General features: G+C 52.8%; 1 protein-coding gene across 4 annotated transcripts in view; it reads right to left on the bottom strand.

Annotated features, from left to right (window-relative positions):
- The window catches only part of GRIK5 (glutamate ionotropic receptor kainate type subunit 5), a 57,928-nt gene that overhangs the window by 1,378 nt on the left and 35,996 nt on the right, over positions 1-20,554 (bottom strand). For 2 of the 4 annotated variants that reach the window (XM_086689925.1, XM_086689926.1), the window contains 7 exons: positions 17,797-17,913; positions 17,491-17,600; positions 16,939-17,112; positions 6,662-6,827; positions 5,143-5,368; positions 3,223-3,351; positions 3,007-3,128 (listed from right to left, as the gene is read on the bottom strand). In XM_086689925.1, coding sequence (XP_086546051.1) covers positions 3,007-3,128; positions 3,223-3,351; positions 5,143-5,368; positions 6,662-6,827; positions 16,939-17,112; positions 17,491-17,600; positions 17,797-17,913 — 1,044 coding nt within the window. Of the gene's footprint in view, positions 1-443; positions 642-3,006; positions 3,129-3,222; positions 3,352-5,142; positions 5,369-6,661; positions 6,828-16,938; positions 17,113-17,490; positions 17,601-17,796; positions 17,914-20,554 lie in introns of those variants that run through there. The other 2 variants (XM_086689927.1, XM_086689924.1) reach the window with 2 other exon arrangements.

Here is a 20,554-nt window from a genome sequence, read left to right as displayed (position 1 = left end):
TCCAAAGTCTCTGACTGCCTCCTGCTTGTTTTCCATCTTCTGCCTCTAACTCATGCTACCAACTATGGCAAGACCTATTTACTGAGCGCCTGCTGTGTGCAAGGATCAAAACAGGAAGTCCCTGCCCTCGTGGAGGTTGTATTCCAGTGCAGAGACAAAACTAACAAAAATGTAAATGCAGGGAGTATGTTAGCCCGTGATGAGTGCTGGGGAGAATAAAATTGGCAAGAGGTGGGGAGCGATACTGCATCTGGAGTAGGATATTAGGGAAGACGCACCAGGAAGACCTTCAGTACGACTGCAAGGCTGTGCAGGACAAAGGTGCCGAAAGGGAACCGGGTGGTTTGTGGGAGGAACCACAAGCAGGGGCAGGGTTGCTGGAGTGAGGTTCCCAGGGGAGAGAGAAGACAAGGTCGAAGAGCAGTGGGGCCCACAGGCCACTGTAAGGGTCTGGCTTTTATTCTGAGTCAGGTGGGAGGCACTGGGGAGCTTTAAGTAGAGGACTGCTGTACACAGGATCTCCCTGGTGCTGTGCTGAGAACAGATGGAGGAGGCCAAGGGCGAGCTGAGTGGCAGTGGCCAAGGAGGTGAGAAGGGGCTGGATTCTGGGTGTATTTTGAAGGTGGAGCCGAGAGGACTGGCTGAGAGATCCAAAGGAGGCATGAGACAGAGGGGAGAGCCAAGGGTAATCACATCTTGGTCTGAGCAAGGAGAATGACAACATTGCCTGGTGCGTGGGCAGGAGCTCTGCCTTGGCCATGTGATGTTAAGTGGGTTACCTGTCAGACATCCATGGGAAAATCAGAGTTCACAGACCCTGGGTCCAGGGAGAAGTCCCTGTGAGGGATGCTCACTGGGGGTTATGGCAGGCGGCTCCCTAGAGTCCTGCCCTCCAGTGTTCCCACCCTGTGTGGTCCCCTCTGCCTTTATATCAGGGCTGCTGTGTGACCAACAGAATATGGCTGGTGGCTTCTGCTGGGTTGGCCCTTGGATCACTTGCTCTGGGGCAAGCCAGCCCAGCCGCCACGGCGTGAAGACACCCAAGGAGCCCTACGGAGAGGTCCCTGTGGGAGGAACTGAGGCCTCCTGTCAGCTGCCATTGGGTGTGTATGTTCCCCATGTTCTTTATTCTATCCTAGGATGTTCTGACACAGAGAAAACCTTGCTGGTCAGGGAGAGAGGGGCCTTTCCACAGCTAGATTCTTAGGGATAGCAGAGGGCTGAGAGCCCACCTCTCATATGCAAACCAACCGATCCCAGCTTGTACCCCCACCCTCCAGCTTAAGCTGACTCTCACACCAGGCTGCCCTAAATCACCCAGGACCAGGTACACACAGCTACAGACCACCCTCTAGCCCTAAGCCCACCGACATTATCCACACTAGCCAGTTCTAAGCTGTTTTGCCTGTCCGGTGCCCCAGTGCCGTCTGTGGCCTAGTCTTTCAGCTCCGGTTCCTGACCAAAACCTGGTGCTTCCCCTGTGGCCCTACGTGGGTGGCATCACCCCCTCCTGGAAAATGTAATAAAAATCTTCTTTTGGTGGCACTGGCCTCTCCGTGTCATCACTTAGTCACCTCCATAAATCAAAATCCTGCAAGTACATTTGGAGACAATATGCCACCTTGGAAGTGGACCCTCTGGGTCCAGGCGAGCCTTCGGCCAACATCATGACCATGACCTCACCAGAGACCTTGGCAGCCAGAACCACCCGGCTAAGCTGCTCTATAAACTGATGTAAGTTTGCTGTTTTGAGCCGCTGAATCTTAGGAATGTTACGTGGTAATAGACAGCTAATAAAGGTCATCAGTATAGCGGTGGTCTTACAAACCATTTGGCTGGATGGGGTCACCAAGGGGTGGAGAAAGACACAGAAGAGTCCAGGACGGAGCCCTAGAACCCCTCAACAAAGGACGGGCCACAGAGGAAGGAGAAAGGGGGGGGGGTGGCGTAAGCATGAAGAGAGGGTTTTGAGGCGAGAGCTCAGCTGTGCCAAAGCCCATCACTACCTCACGTATGACGAGGCCTGAGACCTGGGCTGGATTTGGGCCTGGGTCACTGGTGACAAGCAGCTTCAGTGGGGATGTGGATGGGAGTGTGTCGGAGACTAGATGTAGCACAGGAACTGATGCAGCAGAAAGATACACTCTTTCAAGGTTCTACGGTTAGGGGAGGAGTGGGGGTGGTGGCCAGGAAGGGAAGCGGGGTCAAGAGAAATTTCTGGAAGATGGGAAAGCTGATAGCACGTCTGTATCCTGACAGCCTTGATCCAACAGAGAGGAGGAAACTGATGGTGGGCGGAGGGAGCAAAGAACCGCTGAGGGATGTCCTTGGGGGGGCGAGAGAGGAGATGGGGGCACAGTGGAGGGTGCCTCAGCTGGAATTATGGGTATTCCCTCGGAGTAACTGACAGAGCAAGTGGAGAAAGACAGGTGCCTGGATGTGGAGAGGTCTGTATGCTCTCCTCTAACTCCTCCGCTTTTCTCAGGGAAGTGGAAGTAAGGTCAACAGCCAAGGTGAGGAGGGGGAGGGGGCTGGGGCCTGGAGAGGCGGAGGTGGACCCGTGAGGGAGCAAAGGGGCACGAGTGGAAATGGAGGAGTGTCACTGGGCAGCACCGGCCCCGTGGAGCTGGGACCAGCCAGCAAGCCTGCTGTCTTCCAGCCGCACCCGCTGCCTTTTTGTCACTTCTCAGTTCTCCTTGCTTTACCCCCTGCTCCTCCCCACTCCTTCTCCCCAGCCCTTCTTTTCCCCTGCATCCTCACCTCTGCCCATGCCCGCTTTCCCTCCTCTGGCTTTCCTCACGCCCGGCTTCCCTCTCCCTTCTGTCCATACGCACCTCTCCTCGGACCCCCTTTGCCCCTAGGGGCTCTCGGATCCTCTCTGCGCCCTGCTCCTGGCCCCTCACTGCTCCTAGACCCCCTCCAGGAAGGCTACCAATGCCACAGTCTCCATGCCCCTCCGCCCCTGACACTCCCCTTCTCCCCCACGCCCTCTGCCAGCCTCCTCACCTCTTCGGACTCTGCCGACCTCCGTGTGGACCATATGAATTCCATGACCGCCACGAAGACGGCAATGATGAGGCCACAGATGAGCACGACAAAAATGCCACCAATGTTCTCCATGCCCAGACCTGGGAGTCGAGGGGGAAGTCACAGGGTGGGGGCTGCGTGGGCACGGGGGCTTTAGAGGGCTTCGGGATGGGCGTGGGGTGTGGGGGAGCTGACCTTTAGCTCGATGATCCTCCTCCTTGGGGCACCGGCCCCCCTCCCACCACTTGCGCTTCAGGATCTCCAGCCGGTTGTTCTCCTGAAGCTGCAGGATGGCCAGGGTGATCTCATCCCGGAACGGGGAGCCTGCACCGGATGGACAAGGGGGTGGACTGGCCGTTGGGGCCGCGGAGCCCTGCCCGCCCAACCCCCAACTGCCCCCTCACCACGACCTTTCCTCCTGCCTCCGCCGCATCCCCGGGGCTCTTCCCCCTCTACCTTCAAGTCTGACCACTGCTTGCCACCTCCGCTGCCACCACCCTGGGCTGGGCCCCCACTAGGCCTCATGTCACATTTGTCACCGTCCCCTCCCTGCCGTGCCCCTCACCTCCCCCCACCAGCCAGAGGGACAACTTCAGAAACAATCATAGAGCTCGCCTCTCTCGTGCTCAAAATTCTCCAATGGCTTCCCGATGCAGAGAGCACCAGGTCCTTCCCTCGGCCTCGAGATCTGGGGTCCACTGGCCCCGCCACCTGAGGCTCCTGCTGCCCCCGAGGCTCTCTGTGCCAGCCACACCGGCCTCCCGGCTGTGCCTCGAGTCCTCCAGGCACAGTCCCACCTCAGGATCTCTGCCTGGAACGTTCCTTCCCTCCTGTCACTCAGGCCTCTGCTCGCATGGTGCCTCCTCAAGGGGTCTTCTCCAATGACCTTCACTTAAAATGGCACCAAGCACCCCCTCCCTGTCAGTCCCTTCCCCTTACTTCACCTCAGAGCAGTTATCACCACCTGACATCACTTTATAAAGCTGCGTGTTTATTGTGTCCTTGCCGTCTGTGCCCCTGGTCGAAGGCAGGAGGCTGGGGGCTTCGCGGCCCCCTGCTGTGGTCTTCCAGCACAGTGCGTGCCACACACAGTAGGGCATTAGGCAATCTGCTCAGTGAATGAATCTCCAGCCACCTCTCTCCTCCCTACCCTCGGATCCTCTCCTCAAACCATCCTTCTGTCCCAAACACCCCACACGTGTCCCGTCCTGTCATTTCCTCAGTCACCACACCTCTTCAGCATTTCCCAGGTGCCAGAAACTGGGGACATGGGCAGGTGGAGTCATGAGTATTCAGCAGCCCCTATGATGTGCCGGGTTTGTAGACCCTTGGTTAACGGACATTAATTCAAGTCCCTCATGATCCTGGTATTACCGGGTGTTACCACCCCCATTTTCTGGACCAGGCAGGTGACATTCCTGCCTAAGGTCATGCACGGAGTCGGGGGGGTGGTGTGGAGCTGGGATTTGAATCCAGGTCGGTGTGACTCCAGAGCCCATCCCCCCGAAGCACCGGGCTACGTGCTTCCCTGGCACAGGGAAGCTGCTAAGACTGGAGGTCATTTGTTACGCAGTAATAGATAACTAACACAGCAGTCATCAGCAGATAGATGGATTTAAAGGTCAAAATGTCAAGATTTGGTGATAAAATTGCTGGGTTTCCAGCACTGAGCCCTGAAAAAGCATGTCCAAGTCTCCCAGGCAGACCCATCCCTGCCCCCGTCCCTTCCATCATCTATATTCTGAGCACCTGCTCTGAGCTGGGTTGTGGGCTCCGTGCAGAGACTGTAAGGTACATAAACCCAGGTCTTCCCCCTCAAGGGGTCCTCGGGCCAAAGGGGAAGGGAGCAAGTGTCATGGCCTGCAAGTACTGGGCTGTGCACAGTCACACGGGATTCTCCCAACAGCCATGGAGGGCTGGAACTGACTGCTGCCAGGCCCATGTTTGCGGGTTGAGTGCAGAGGCTCAGAATGGCGGTGACATCCGCCCAAGGCCACGCACAACATACCCGGCCTGCCACAGGGAGGGCCTGGCCCAGTCCCGGGCCGGCTCACGTGGCTTGGTTTCGGATACCCAGCGCCCCCTCCACATTCCCCAGCCCCAAGGCTGCCATACCCAGTGGCATGCCGATGCCGTAGCCCTTGGTGTCGAGGAGGCCCCCGATCTGGGTGAGGTTGCAGTTGAGACGCCGGTGATACTCGTTCATGGTGGACTCGAGCAGGAAGGCATAGCGGGAGTTGAGAACACGCGCGATGCCTTCTTCCGTGCTCTTGACAAACACACTGGGCTGCTTCGACTGCATGTAGTTCCACATACGCTGGTACGTCTGGTACCGTGAGTTCTGGGAGGAGGAGGGGACACGGGGAAGTCAGGTGAGGGTCTTTCCACCCCCTGCATTTCCCCTGAACCCTGTCCCCTGCCCTCCAGGAAGTCTCTCTCAACTGGAAAGAGTGAGGAGACCAGAGGAAGGCAGGGAGAGCCAAAGTCAGAGGAGAGGGACAAGACAGATTGCTCAAGGTCAGGTCCAAGCCATCTGCACGCCCACCAGGCCAGCGAGGGCCCTGAGGACAGAAGGCTTGGGAAGAAGGAGCCATGGTCTATTCTTTAGCCCCTCTTCTCTCTTCCACCCCTGGGCCTGGCTCAGCCTGACACCCAGCCCTGTCTTCCGAGCGCTCCCAGGCCTTATGCACAGAAGCTCAACCGCAAATTTACCCAGGGCCCAGCCTGGGTCGGGGAGACCTGCAGCATGCCAAATAGGACCATTTACTTCCTTTAGGCCCTGCAGGAACCTTCTGGCGAATGCCCCACCCTGCCCCAGATAGAGCCCCGAGGGAGAGGCCTGTGGAGGCCAAGCTGGGGATGACCACCCCCATCACTACTCCTGACACACGCCTTCCTTCTCTGATCTGATGTTCAGACACTGCTCTTCCTATGTGCCCCACAGGCCCCTCCCCAGGGCTCAGCCACCCCCCAAACCTACTTTTCTATTTTTCCCAGCTGCAAACTGGTCCCACAACCCACCAGCGAGACCCCCTCTCCTTCATGCTTCAACCAGTGGCCCCTGCCCAGCTCCAGCCTCCCTCAGACCATTAGTCTACCCCTGTTTGCCCCAGAGGGAACTTTCAGCTCTAAACAGGTCACCCCTGCCCAGTAACTATTCCCACCTCCCCACTTCCAGGTCCTAATCTCAGCCCTATCTTGGCATTTAGGGCCTCTACGGTCACTCAAGCCTCCTTGCCGGGCTTGCTTTCCTTTGATTCTTTCCCACCACCCCATAATACACAGGGATGCACACCTTTCATCTTGAAGGGCCTTGCCTTCCTCTCTGCTGGCCCATTTTCCCAGGCCTGACCCTTCTAGCAGCCTCCATGACCCCATTTGGCCCATCTAGCACTGATACGACATTAGATCCCATATCTGCCTCCCTTCTGTTCCCTGGAGGGAAAGTCCAGTTTCTCCAGCCAGACAGCAACACTCCCTGTGACCCCACAAGTGTGTCTTCTGCTTCTCAGCTTCCCTGACTGTCATGACAATCAATCCCTCTGACCCAGGAGGCCCTGCCCAGCCCCACCCTGGGCAGCTATGCACGATGGGGATACCAACACCAAGCGTGGGCAACTTCAAAGGCCCCCACCTGAAAGAAGGTCATGGTGGAGCCAGCATGGATGGTGCCATACTCAATGTTGGTCTGATCTGCCAGGTCATCAGCTGACTCCACGGGCACCTCCATGCGCTGCACGGTGAGGAAGGCAGCCAGGTTGGCCGTGTAGGAAGAGATGATGATCAAGGTGAAGGCCCACCTGAGGGGGAGAAGGAGCGAGCTACAGTCTGGAGGCCCTCGCCCCCTGCCACCCTCCCACTGTGGCCATGCACCCTGTTGGTGGTGCCACTCTTAATGACCTCAGCATCTAGAAGGCTCAGTGACTGCTGACTAGTGGGAAGGCTGGAAGCACCGATTCTAGAGCCAGACTCCCTGGGTTTAATACTGCTTCCAGAGATTTCCACTTTCAGATCGAAGAGAATAAGATATCCTGAAAATACCCTCCCACCATCAACAACTAGAAAATTAGACAGAATATAGAAAACTATTTAAAGACGTAGGACAATAGGCATCACAGGACTGTAATCCCTGAGGAAAAAAAAGCAACGAAGTGAGACTTATCGTTGCCCAGGCTGTCTGGCTGAATTTAGTTTATAGAGTGAGGTGCCAGAAAGGGAAACCCAAACAGTCTGGCAATCTCATGAGTTGCAGAGGTGGAGACCGGAGAGGCCAAGATGGCTAAAATTTGTGGGACAGGGAACCTAAGAAGAGGGAGCTGCACAGAGAGAAAGGATTCCAGAAATGTGCACAGAGTCCCCTTGAGTCTTTGGCTGAATATCAATCTGTGTACACATAGGGTGGAACTCTAAGGGGCCAGAGAAGAACCGCTTTCAAAGACAGAACAATTGCCAGGGTTTGCACAGGGCTGGGAACCTTTTGAGATCTCTCCAGCCTGAGGAGCGAGATCTGACCGAACAGATGAGACATTCAGTAGAGACCCCAAAGGACAACATATTACAAATAGAGTTAAGTCAGCCCTAGAATAAAGACTATGCCAGATCTCTAACAGCTTTAAAAAACAGGCCTGGAAAGGATCAAAATTATCCACAAGGAATTTAACTGCCCGCCAGAGAACGTCCAAGACTCTTTAAAGTAATACATTCAACAATGTAAAATTCAAAATGTCTGTTATCCAATAAAAAATTACCAGATAGGGGTGCCTGGGTGGCTCAGTCGATTAAGCAACTGACTTCGGCTCAGGTCATGATCTCACGGTTTGTGAGCTCGAGCCCTGGGTGGGGCTTTGTGCTGACAGCTCAGAGCCTGGAGTCTGCTTGGGATTCTGTGTCTCCCTCTCTCTCTGCCCCTCCCCCACTCACACTCTGTTTCTCTCAAAAATAAATAAACATAAAAAAATTTTTTTAATGAAGAGATTTTTAAAATGAGGAATATGTCTTTTATATTTACCCACACATCTACTATTTCTGGTATTCTTTGTTGCTCCATGTGCATCCAAGTTTCCATCTAGCATTAGATGGAAGAACTTTTACCTGAAGAACTTCCCATAACTTTTCCTTTGCTTTTAAAAAAGATTTGATTTTCATTTAAAAAATTTTTAAACATTTATTTATTTTTTGAGAGACAGAGACAGAGTGTGAGTGGGGAGGGGCAAAGAGAGAAGGAGACACTGAATCCGAAGTAGGCTCCAGGCTCTGAGCTGTCAGCACAGAGCCCGACAGGGGCTCGAACTCACCAACCATGAGATCATGACCTGAGCCGAAGTGGGAAGCTTAACTGACTGACCCATGCAGGCGCCCCAGAAAGATTTTATTTTTAAGTAATTTCCATACCCAACGTGGGGCTCGAACTCACAACCCAAGATCAAGAGTTGCACACTCTTCTGACTGAGCCATCCAGGCACCCCCATCCCCAAAATAACATTTCTTGAAGCGCAAGCCTGCTGGCAATTAATTCTCCCAGCTTTTGTTTGTATGAAACATTTGTTAGTGGATCTTTGAAGGATCTTTTTGATGGATATAGAATACTAGATTGACAGGTTGTTTTTCCCTTTCAGCACATTTGTGCATTGTCTCCTGGCTTGCATACTCTCTGACAAGAAGTCTGTTGTCACTGTTATTTGATTCTTGCGTGTGTCGTCCCCCCACCCCCCCCCCCCCGCCTTCTGGCTGCATGAAGACTCTCTCTTTATCACGGGTTTTCAGCAGTTGATTATAATGCGCCTTGAAGTGCTTTGTGTGTATGTGTGTTTATCCTACGTGGGTTTTATAGAGTTTCTTAGATCTGCAAGTTTATAATTTTCATCAAATTTGAAAAAGTTTTCACCATTACTTCTTCAAATATTTTTTTTTTTCCTGTTATTCCCTTTTTCTCCTCTCCTTATGGAACTTCAATCACTTATGTAAGACCACTTGCTATTTTATTCCTCAGGCCACTTAGACTTTGTGCCCATTGTCAGTCATTTTTTCCCACTGTGACTTCCATTTGGATTCTATTCTGTCTATTCTATTCTATTGCTGTCTTCCAATTCTCTTTTCTCTTCTGCTGCAGTGTCTGATCTGTATAAACCATTCCAGTAAAATTTCCCATTCAAATGTTGTATATTTCATCTCTACAAGTTCCACTTGCTCCTTTTTTATATTTCTCTCTGCATTACACTCAGGTTTTTCTTTATATCCTTGAGCATTCTGAATATATCTATAACAGCTCTTTAATACCCTCATCTGCTAGTTCCATCATTCTGCCAATTCTGGGTCTGTTTCAAATGAGTGACTTCTCTCTCACAGTTTCCTGTACCTTTGTATATCTGGGTTTTTTTTTTATTTAAAAATTTTTAAATGTTTATCTACTTTTGAGAGAGAAAGAGACAGATTGTGAGCAGGGGAGAGGTGGAGAGAGAGGGAGACACAGAATCCGAAGCAGGCTCCAGGCTCTGAGCTGCCAGCACAGAACCTGACATGGGGATCAAGTCCACGAACCATGAGATCATGACCTGAGCCTAAGTCAGACACTTAACTGACTGAGCCACCCAGGCACCCCCTCTTTATTTTTTTAAAGATTTTATTTTTAAGTAATCTCTACACCCAATGTGGGGCTCAAACTCACAAACCCGAAATCAAGACTTGCAAGTTCCAGGGGTGCCCAGGTAGCTCAGTTAGGTCTCCAACTTCAACTCAGGTCATGATCTCGCAGTTTGTGAGTTTGAGCCCCGCATCGGGCTCTGTGCTGACAGCTCAGAGCCTGGAGCCTGCTTTGGATTCTGTGTCTCCCTCTCTCTCTGCCCCTCTCCTGCTCATGCTCTGTCTCTCTGTGTCTCTCAAAAATGAATAAAAGTTAACAATTTTTTAAATAAATAAATAAACATAAAAAAAAAGACATTTACTGTTTAAGCAAATACACACACATACACTCCTAATATATTATGGGGCTCGTAAGACAAGTAGAAGTAATCTATATGACAAGAATAGCTCAAAGGATAGGAGGAGAGATGGGAGCATACTGTCATAAGGATCTCCATCTTATGTGAAGTCGTACAATGTTACTTGAAAGTATTTTGTAATCAATTGAAGATGCATATCGTAAACCCAAAGCAGCTACTAAGAAAATTTTAAAAAGAAGTATGCTGTTGAAGTATGCTTCAATGGTAGACATGAAACAGAATCCTAAATATCTCAATAAATCCAAAAGAAGGTAGGAAAAGAGGGAAAAAGGAATCAAAAGAGATGGAACAAATTACAAATAAATAGCAAGTTGGCAGATTTAAACCCAACCATCACAGTAATTACATCAAAGGTAAATGGTCCCAACCAAGGGCTGGCAAACGATGGCCCACAGGCCAAATCTGTCTTGCTATCAGCTTTTGTCCAGCCCGCAGGCTAAGAATGGTTTTCACATTTTTAAATGTTTAAAAAGAAATTGAAGAGTATTACTTCAAGACACGTGACATATAAAATTCTATTTTCAGTGTCAATGTCCATAAATAAAGTTTTATTGGAACACAGCCACACTCATTCATTTATGTATCGTCTATGGCTGCTTTCACAATACAGTCAGAGCTGATTAGTTGTGACAGAGACCGGATGGCCAACAAAGCCTAAACTATATACTATTTGGCCTAATACTGACAAAGTTTGCCAACCCCTGCTCCAAGACCTAAGTACATGCTGCCTATAAGAAACTCACTTTAGGGGTGCCTGGGTGGTTCAGTGGGATAAGCGTCTGGCTCTTTTTTTTTTTTTTTTAACATTTATTTATTATTGAGAGACAGAGAGAGACAGAGCATGAGCATGGGAGGGGCAGAGAGAGGAGACACAGAGTCCAAAGCAGGCTCCAGGCTCTGTGCAAACAGCTCAGAGGGGCTCGAACCCACAAACTGCGAGATCATGACCTGAGCCGAAGTCGGATGCTTAACCTACTGAGCCTCCCCGGAGCCCCATCTGACTCTTGATTTCAGCTCAGATCATGATATTGTGGTTCGTGGGATTAAGCCTCTCATCGGGCTTTGTGCTAAGTGTGGAGCCTGCTTGGGATTTTCTCTCTCTCTCTGTCTCTCTCTCTCTCTCTGCCCCTCCTCCGCTGTGTGCACCCAGGCACCTGCTGGCTCACTCTCTCTCAAATATAAATAAACTAAACAAACAAAAAAAAGAAACCACTTTAAATATAATGATCTGGGGCATCTGGGTGGCTCAGTCAGTTAAGAGTCTGACTCTTGATTTCAGCTCAGGTCATGATCTCATGGTTTGTGGGTTTGAGCCCTGCATTAGGCTCTGTAATGACAGTGCAGAGCCTGCTTAGAATTCTCTCTTTCTCTCACTTTCCCTCTCCCCCTCCCCCACTCATGTGCCCTCTCTCTCTCCCCCTAAAAAATATACATACATACATACATACATACATACATACATACATACATAAAATGATCCAGGTAGGTTGGAAGTGAAGGGATGGGAAAAGATATGCTACACCAACACTAAGCACGAAGAAGCTGGGGTAGCTATGTTAATATCAAATACAGGTAACTTCACAGCAGGCATATTACCAGGAATAAAGAGGGGGCATTATACAATGACAAAGGGATCAATTAATCAAGACAACATAACAATCCTAAACATTTATGTACCTAATTACAGAGCTTCAACATTCATGAAGCAAAAACTGTTAGAACTGAAAAGAGAAATAGACACGATTTCTCCACAATTACAGGTGGAGATTGCAACACCCCTCTCTCAATAATTGATAGAACAGGCAGACAGAAAATCGGTATGGATACAGAAGCCTTGAACAACGCTATCAACCTACTGGCCCTAATTGCCATTTATAGCACACTGCGCCCACTGACAGCACGTTCTATGCAAATGCACACAGAACACTTACCAGGATAGACCATATGCTGAGCCATGAAACAAGTCTCAATAAATTTCAAAGGATGAAAATCCTACAGAGAATATTCTGACCACAACGGAACTGAACAAGAAATCAATAACAGAAAGATCTCTGGAAAATCCACAAATCCTGGTTCTATCACTGCCTAGCTGTGTGACCTTGGACTCACCTGTGAGCTAAGACAGTCACAGGCTGCCCCTCACAGGGCTGTGGGAAGAGTGAGCCACATCTGACACAGAAGGAGCACCGTGCGTGTGTGCGCTCACTATCTTGGGGACTTGGGAGAAGAGGCACCCACTGGCCTTGCTATGGAGCCCAAGAGCAACCACTTGTCTTACCCTGACCCTTTCTGGCCTCCTGCCTGGCAGGTGAGCGTGGCCGGGTTCCCTGCAGATAGTCCAGATCTGTGGGGCATGAAGACAGGGAGAGGCTGGGAGAGCCTCCCAGACCCACTCACCCCCTCCAGCAGATAGTAACAAACACAGCAGCTAACCTCTGCTGAGCACACATGTACAGCGCTGTGCTAGGCCCTGGGGTGGGGGTGGAATAGAGGACAGAGGGATGAATAATACAGCCTCCCGCAAAAGAAAATCAAAACCCGACATGCAAAGACCCAGGGTCTGACACAACTCTCCAGAAACCAAGTCCCTTCAAACCCACTGCAAGGGCCAATGTCATTCACTCAAGACAAAACTGTTCAGTGCCTAATACACAGCAGGTACCACCTTGACCCCAAGGATACAGCATGGCTGACTGGTGATAATGACTGGGCAGGGGTGGGGGGGGCGCTCACTGGGACAGAGCAGGGGGACACAGATGGGGAGCCTGAATTGGAAGCAAGGATGTGCACTCCATTTTGGACAAGCTATTTTGGGGATGCCTGTAGAGCACACATGGGGAGGGTCTGGAGGTGAGGACTTGGTAAGCATCAGTTACAAAATGCAAGGGGAACCAGGGCTGGATGAGAAGCCCTCGGAGCGTACAGAGTGGTGGCCCCCCGGCAGGGAGAGCCCCCTGGGAGGCGTCTGAGGAAGACGCGTGGTTAGGTGTTGGGCACCCTAGTGGCTCCTGGTGTTGTTGGGTGGGGGCAGATGTCCAGCAATGCAGTCCAGTCTAAACAACAGGGAAAATCCAGTACCCGACTCTCTGACCCTCACTCCTTGGTAGACAAAAGCCAAAAAAATGTCTGCATGGTTATAACAGAAACCGAAATTTCTAGAAACGCATGCATTGTTCAGATTGAGGAACAACCAGATGTTCTTGTGTTTGAAAGTTTGCCAAGAACCCCTCACCGGTTTGGAGCTCAGGCCTCTGACACAGCAGCCCTGCTCACGGTATCTGAGTCACCGTATCAAGACTCTTGGAACAGTTGTGTTAGTAAATCGCCACGTGCATGGTGATTTGTGTTTGTGCAAACACACTCATTTACCGAATAGCTCAAATCGTCAAGTCTCAGGTGTCCACATGATTCTATTAAATGGTCTCCCTTCTCGTAATTTCCAATGTACCCATTACAAGCGAATGCAGCCACCTGACTCCCGCGTTCTGTCTTCTAGCACAGCCCCACCCAAGCATTTATGCATCACTATCCTATTACTCTATCATAGATCACTCCCCTTTCCCCCCTTTGTATTGCGATTAGGGCGTATTACCGATTTGTTTCAAATCACATGTGTACGTAGGTGTGTAAGGAGATATATTACCCTTGAATTTCATCAGGGTAGGAAAGCAGATGTTACAAAATGTTTGTCATAAAATGAGGGCGCTGGGTCTGCAGGTACTGTCACGTCACTGGTGTGGAATGAGGAGCTCCTTGTGAGAGACGGCGAGGGTGGTCACCACCACCCCCCCGCCCCCCCGGCCCCTGCGAAATGAAACAGAGGATCCAAAGCGGGAGGAGGGAACCAGAGGGCCACTACAGCCTGGAAGCAAGGAGTTTCTAGAAGGAGGGTGGCCTATATGCATGTACTGGATGCGTCAGTAAGGGGGTCCTATGTGACCCTGGTGGGGCCAGGGGAGGGAGAGCCAAGCTGCTGGCTAGATCTAAGGTTGCCAGGAGGACTCTGAGGACAGGACGCCTTGAGGAGGAGTTGAGGAAAACAGCAAATGAGTGGCTGAAGACATGGCCTAGAGCCTACCTGAGGTGGATGGACCTGAAAGTACGCAGGGTTCAGGGAACAGGAAAGAGGGAGCCCCAACGACTACTTTGCGAGAGTGACCAAGGGGGAGCCCGAGAGGATGGGGCTGAGGTCAGGCATAACCTCAAAAACATGGATTTTGAAGGGTGCCTGGGTGGCTCAGTCATTTGAGTGTCTGACTTTGGCTCAGGTCATGACCTTGTAGTTCGAGCCCCACATCGGGCTCTGTGCGGTCATTGTGGAGCCCACTCTGTATCCTCTGTCCCCCCCTCTCTCTGCCCTTCCCCCACTCATGCTCTCTCTCAAAATAATTAATTAATTAATTAATTAATTAATAAAAGAAAACACACACACACATTGGTTTTGAGGCAGAGCTGTCCTGAATGATGACAAGGCCTTGGGTGTGGCCGTAGGAGGCTGGGACCCCAATGCACACTGAAGATGAGGGGCTCAGGAGGTGGGTTCAGGGCCCTCCGGCAACCAAGTCCCCTAGGATACTGGCCCCGGACTGCCGAGTCACCGTGCCGGGGTCACATTTGAAAACTAACAAACATCTGTTAAAACATCCACTCACCGAGCGAATGTGTGGGAGGGCTGAGAGTGAAGACGAGAGTGAGCTTGGGGTCAAAGTCTCCAGTGAGAGGGGGCGTGACTGGGAGCTTCCAGGGTGACGGTGATGGGTACAGGCAGAGAACGCCCAGCTGAAGAGGTCCCTGCCCCAGGAGCAGAAGGGAGGGCCTGCAGAGAGGAGGTCACCGGTCCACCACCTGGCCTGAGGATGTGGCCGTCTCTGTCACATCAGGTCTCTGGCCTGTCTGGAATGTTCCTCCCTCTCCTGGGCGTGGACACCTCTGTTTTAGCCTTTAGGACTTAGCCTAGGTGTCCCCTCCTCAAAGGGGCTTCCCGGAGTGACCACGTTCCCTGCTGTTCTCTCTCACTGTGCCCTGTTTGTTTCATTTAGTAGTTTGCATGCATGTTGATATGTATGTGACATTGACAATGTCGGTAGGTTGCAGGTGGGGTATGTGGGAGGCAGAAGAAAGCTCCTCCTCTCACCCCGCCCCCAGAGATGTCTACATCCTAAGCCCTGGAACTCATGAGGTATTGTCCCCTTATAGGGTAAACAGATCTTTGCAGAAATGATCAAGTTAAGGAATGTGAGTTGGGGGAGATTCTCCTGGATTATCTGGGTAGGCCCAGTGGTATCACAAGAGTTCTTATAAGTGGAAGAAGGAGGTTAGAGCCACAGAGAGAGATACGAGGATGCAATGCTACTGGCTTTAAAGACAGAGAAAGAGGCCACAAGCCAAGGAGTACAGGTGGCTTCTAAAAGCTGAAACAGGCAAAGAAATGGATTCTGCCCTGGGCCTCCAGAAGGACCCAGCCCTGCCAAAACCTGGACTTTAGCCCAGTGAGATTTCCGATTTCTCACCTCCAGACCCATATGATGTTTATGGGTTTATGTTGTTTGAAGCCACTAAGCCTGTGTAACCTGTTGCAGCAGCGATCGGAAACTAATACAGGGTATGTAACACTTGAAATGATGCCATTCCCAAAAAATGTCATCGAGACCCAAAAGGGTCAAAGACAGTGGGCCAAGCGAACTGCCGACAACTTGCTCTGTGGTAGTTCGTCCCACTCAGTTGGGACAGAAAAACCTGCACCCATTAAAGGTTAGTCGGGAACAAGTTTTGAATGAGACAATGTCTTTGGGATTCACTTGTTCCTGGAACAAAATGGGACGTTCCTGTGTCTGTTTATTTGCTTAGCTATTTATTCTGGGTTCCTCTGCCTCTCGAGGCTGGATTCTTCACCTGAGTGCCTGGCACAAGGAGGGGCCTGAGAAGCATCTGGTGAATGACTGTCGATGCGTGAATTCTAACTGACAGGGAGGAGGGGAGGAAGAAACGCTCTTCCAGAAGGGCCTGGGGAGGAGGCTGGGCTCAGGTGGCACCGGGGTGAGTGGCCCCGGGGAGAGAGCCCGCTCGGCCTGGCCCTGTCTCGGGAGGAGTACGCGGTCTCAGCCCTCTCATGCGTAAGACCAGGAAGATGCTGGCCTATCCGGTGCTCCTGAATTTTCAAGAAGAGTGAGAAGTCTGGATTTGTGAGTGGATTTGCCCAATTTTTAAATGTTGCTAACTAATTCAAATGTTTAAAAAACCTGGGTGGCTCAGTCAGTTAAATGTCTAACTTCAGCTCAGGTCATGAGCTTGTGAGTTCAAGCCCCGTGTCAGGCTCTGTGCTGACAGCTCGGAGCCTGGAGCCTGCTTCGGATTCTGTGTCTCCCTCTCTTTTTCTGCCCCTCCCCGGCTCTCTCTCTCTTTCAAAAACAAACAGACATTTAAAAAACCATGGTCCAGACACAGGTTGACAGTGTCTGGTCTCTGACGTGTGACTTCTTGGAGCTTGTGATGGGGGCTAAATAGGCTCTGTCCAGGTTACTGGGGTCCCCAAGGGACTCCCCAAGGAGTATGTGTCCCTGGACCGTGCAGGCTGCCCCAAGTCTCTGTGACTGCCTGCGCGTGTACGAGTCAGCAATAGCCATGCGTATGCTGTTCCAATTATAATTCTCACGTCAGAAGAAGTACTTTTCTGCAACAGCCCAACTGAATCCTGCGGCATGGGGATTTTATCCCCAGTTTTCAGATGAGGAGACTGAGGCATGGAGAGAAGATGTGGCCTACGCAAGGTCATACGGCTAGTAGCGGGCAGAGCTGGGGCTCAGCTCTCTCCACCCCATTCCCTGCCACACAGTTGCCGGAGGGGGACCAGAATCTTCCCAGGCTTGGAAGGGGCCCTCCCCACCCAGGTTGGGACAGACAGAAGGCCTCTTACCAGACTCCGCTGACGCAGCGTGTGGACAGCGCCCGGGGCATGATCTCCGAGCCTTGTTGCATGAAGCCCCCTACAGGGAACCAGAGGCTGTTGCCCAACGTGTACTGGTTCTCCAGGATGTGGGGGCGTGCCCGCAGGCACGGGTGTGGGTTATACCACTCGTAGGGGCTCAGCCTGTGAAGAGACATGGGGGCAAGGGGTGGATGGAGCCAAGGTAGAGAAAAAAAGGAGAGAAACAGAGGAAAGCGACAAAGACACCATGATGTGAAGAGATGGGGGGCGGGGGGAGGCAGTGAGAAAAAGGAGGGAAAAGAGAGACAGAGAGAAACAGAAAGAGATATACACAGAGGGAAGAGGAAGAAAGAAACAGAGAGACACACACAGAAAAGGCAGAAAGAGATGTATAGAGAGACACAGAGGGAGAAAGAGAGAGAGAAAATGGAAGTGGGGGGAAGGGGAGAGGCCCAGACAGAATGTGCAGGTCAGTCACGGAGGCCCCAGCCCACGCCTCTTCCCCGCCTCCTTTTCACGGGCAGCAGGCAGTGGACTCACCTGGCGGCCAGGAACAGGACGCAGCTGACGGCCAGGTAGGCGAGAAGCATGAAGAGCCACACGGCAGGGGAGAAGGGGTCCAGGAAGGAGAAGTAGCCAGGCTTGCGGCCCTGTGGGGGGAGGGAGTGAGGCCCGGAGCCACCCTGACCTCAGCTGCATCCCCAGCCCCCGCCTCGCCAGGCGCCCATGAGCCCGAGTGGCCCATCAAGGTCCAGCCCGCAGCCTCTGCTGCCCTTGGGGACACAGGTGTCGTGCCCACCACCAGGCTCCTGCCCCACAGCCTCCGCGCCTCCAGGGGAGCCCTACCATGTGCACTCGGTAGAGGATGCTGATCCCCAGGGTCATGAAGGGTTTGGAGAAGTCGATGACCTTCTCCCGCTCGGCTGTGATGGTGAATGCGGCCACAGCCAGGTCTGCCTTCTGCTGGAGGGGAAGCAGGGTGGGGGCAGAGGGGTGGGCCAGGGAGACAGACGGGCAGTTAGGGAGAAACGCCCCGAGAGAGCTCTCGAGAGAGAGAGATCAGCAGAAGCCGAGAGACCAGCAAAGAGAAAGGATGAAGACAGAGGGGCCAGGAGCCTACACCAGGTCCAGAATGGCACCTTGGGCCCAAAACTGGAACCCTGTCATCTCACGTCTGCCGGAAGAGGCTCCCGAGGCCCCTTCCCGGCCCAGCCGCCCCCCCCATCCTGTCAAGTTCATTGCTAAGGCCTTGCTTTAACAACACCCCCCACTGACCCGCATATCTCCCACCTCCCCCACCACCCAGGTCCTGGAGACAGCCTGGCATTGGTGTTGAGACGCCCGGATGGTGACCCGTTCAGGGCCCTTGTCAGGCCTTGGTTTCCACTTCTGTCTTCAGAGTCAACAACTCGGAGCACGTACTATGTACTGACTCTGCACCAGGCTCCACACTAGGTAACACTTTCTATAGATTACCTTGAATCCTCCTTCCAACAGCTCCCAGAGGGCCACTGCTAGCCCCATTTTATAGATGGAGAAACTGAGTCTCAGAGAGGCAAAGGTACCAGTCAGCAAAGGCAGGAGCTGGGGACCTTAACGCAGAGGTGGGACCTCTACTCTCCTGCCACCGGCAGGCACTGGCGACCTACGCGTGTGCATGAAGGCGCCCCCCAGACACAGGACCAGCGCCCAGCTCGACGGAGGGAATGACCTTGGGGGGAGCTGCACGTGGTTTCGAGTGGGGGAGGGGCGCCAGGGGTCCGCGTCTGAGGTGGTGAGGGTGGGGAGCGGGTGGGGTGGGACGCGCAGAAGGGTTTGGGTTAGGGTCTGGCTGGCACGTCCAGAAACCCTGATCCGAAAGGCTCACTTTGCTCCAGCTCAAGAGGACTCGGCCGGCCTTCAGCTGTGGGCTGGACATAAGACTGGGGAAAAACCCAGCGCTCCGCACACCCTCCCCGCCACACAGACATACACACGCATGGCACCCGTGAGCACTGTGCACGGCCGTGTCTCTGCCACCACTGACGTGTGCACACCACACCACGTCCACACACATGTGCTAAGACACAGGCTGACCCAGGGACGCACCACCCACACAGGTGCAGGCGGACAGACTCATGCCCTGTCCACAGTGTGGGGAGGGGCGGAGACACACGGTGGAAGGGCCTCCCTGGGAGGCGCAGGGCACACACTGGCACACGCGGCCCTCACATGCGTACATACATGATGGAGCAGGCAAGGCAGGGCGCTGGGAAGGGCCCGGTGCGGGAATGGGGAGCCCCGGCTCTGCCCTGAGTTCGCTGGGTGACCTCGGGCAGGGGCTTCCACGTCTCGGGGCCTCAGTTTGCTCATCTGCAAAATGGGGATGAGGGTTGGGCAAGATGTCTCACACGGCTCTCCTGGTCCTGGGATTGGGACCCGGCTCCCAGGATATCCCTTCCAGGCATACTGACTCTCCCCCAGGCCTTAACCGGGCCCCAGAATTGACTCCAAATTCAAGCAGAGACCACCCGCAGGGCTGAAATAAGAGCAGAGGTCCCAGGAGACTGGCCCAGGAGGAGACACACACTCACCCAGGAGGGGCTGAGACTAGGCACACACGAGGTAATACAGGTCTGGACAGAACTGGGGCGGGGAGGGAGATGGCACCAGCCTCAGGGTGACTTGAGGGCAGGGAGAGGGCACAGCCCCAGAGCAGAATCCAGAGGCGGCGAAGTGTGGCAGGGGCCCAAAACCTGGCTGGATTGGGGGAATTCCTCGATGGGGACAGTAAGGAGCATTTTGCCCCTCCTTATGCACTTGCCACTCCTCTGACTAATACGTGAACTGCCAGGAACAACGTCAGCTCACACAGGAATCCTATTACTTATAGGTGCCCATGGGAGGTGTGCCCTGGGAGGGCCCTCCACGGGGGGCCCGAGTCTCCATTTCAGAAGGCAGGAGGCAGTGGCTTCTCGGATGGGCTCAGGAAGGCACTGGTGGTCCCTGGGTCAGGTGCCAGGACCCCACTTCCTCCCTAACGGGCTCCCAGCTCCTTTCTGTCCCATCCCTTGCTCTGCTCACTAGCCTCCTCACCCACTTGGAGACCTCACCTAAGGCTCACACCAAGGCCAAACCTGCTCCTTCCCTTTCCCGAATTCTCCACATCTCCTCTAGCAGCAAGAGCAGTGGTTCTGCTGCAAAACACAACTCAGATCTGTCCACTTCTCTCCATCCCCCCTCCAGGCCCCCACCATCGATGTGTCTCTCCTGACAACCTCATTAGCCAGCTCACCAGCCCCTCAGCCACCACTCAGAACACCACAGTCCAAGGGGTGCCTGGGTGGCTCCGTTGGTTAGGCGTCTGACTTCGGCTCAGGTCATGATCTTGCGGTTTGTGAGTTCGAGCCCCGTGTTGGGCTCTGTGCTGACAGCTCACATTCCGATTCTGTGTCTCCGCCCTTCTCTGCCCCTCCCATGCTCATGCTCCATCTCTCTCTGTCTCTCAATAATAAATAAATGTTCAACAAATGTAAAAAAAAGAAAAAAGAATACCACAGTCCAAAGGGAAAGTCCTATTTAAAACTCTTGGGTGGCTTCACACTGCACCTAAAATAAAGCCCTT

The sequence above is a fragment of the Puma concolor genome, chromosome E2 (genome assembly GCF_028749965.1).
Source record: "Puma concolor isolate L17-30 chromosome E2, mPumCon1.1.hap2, whole genome shotgun sequence".
NCBI lineage: Eukaryota > Metazoa > Chordata > Mammalia > Carnivora > Felidae > Puma > Puma concolor.
The sequence above is the reverse complement of the archived record's forward strand: the minus strand, read 5'-3'. Positions and strand labels throughout refer to the sequence as shown.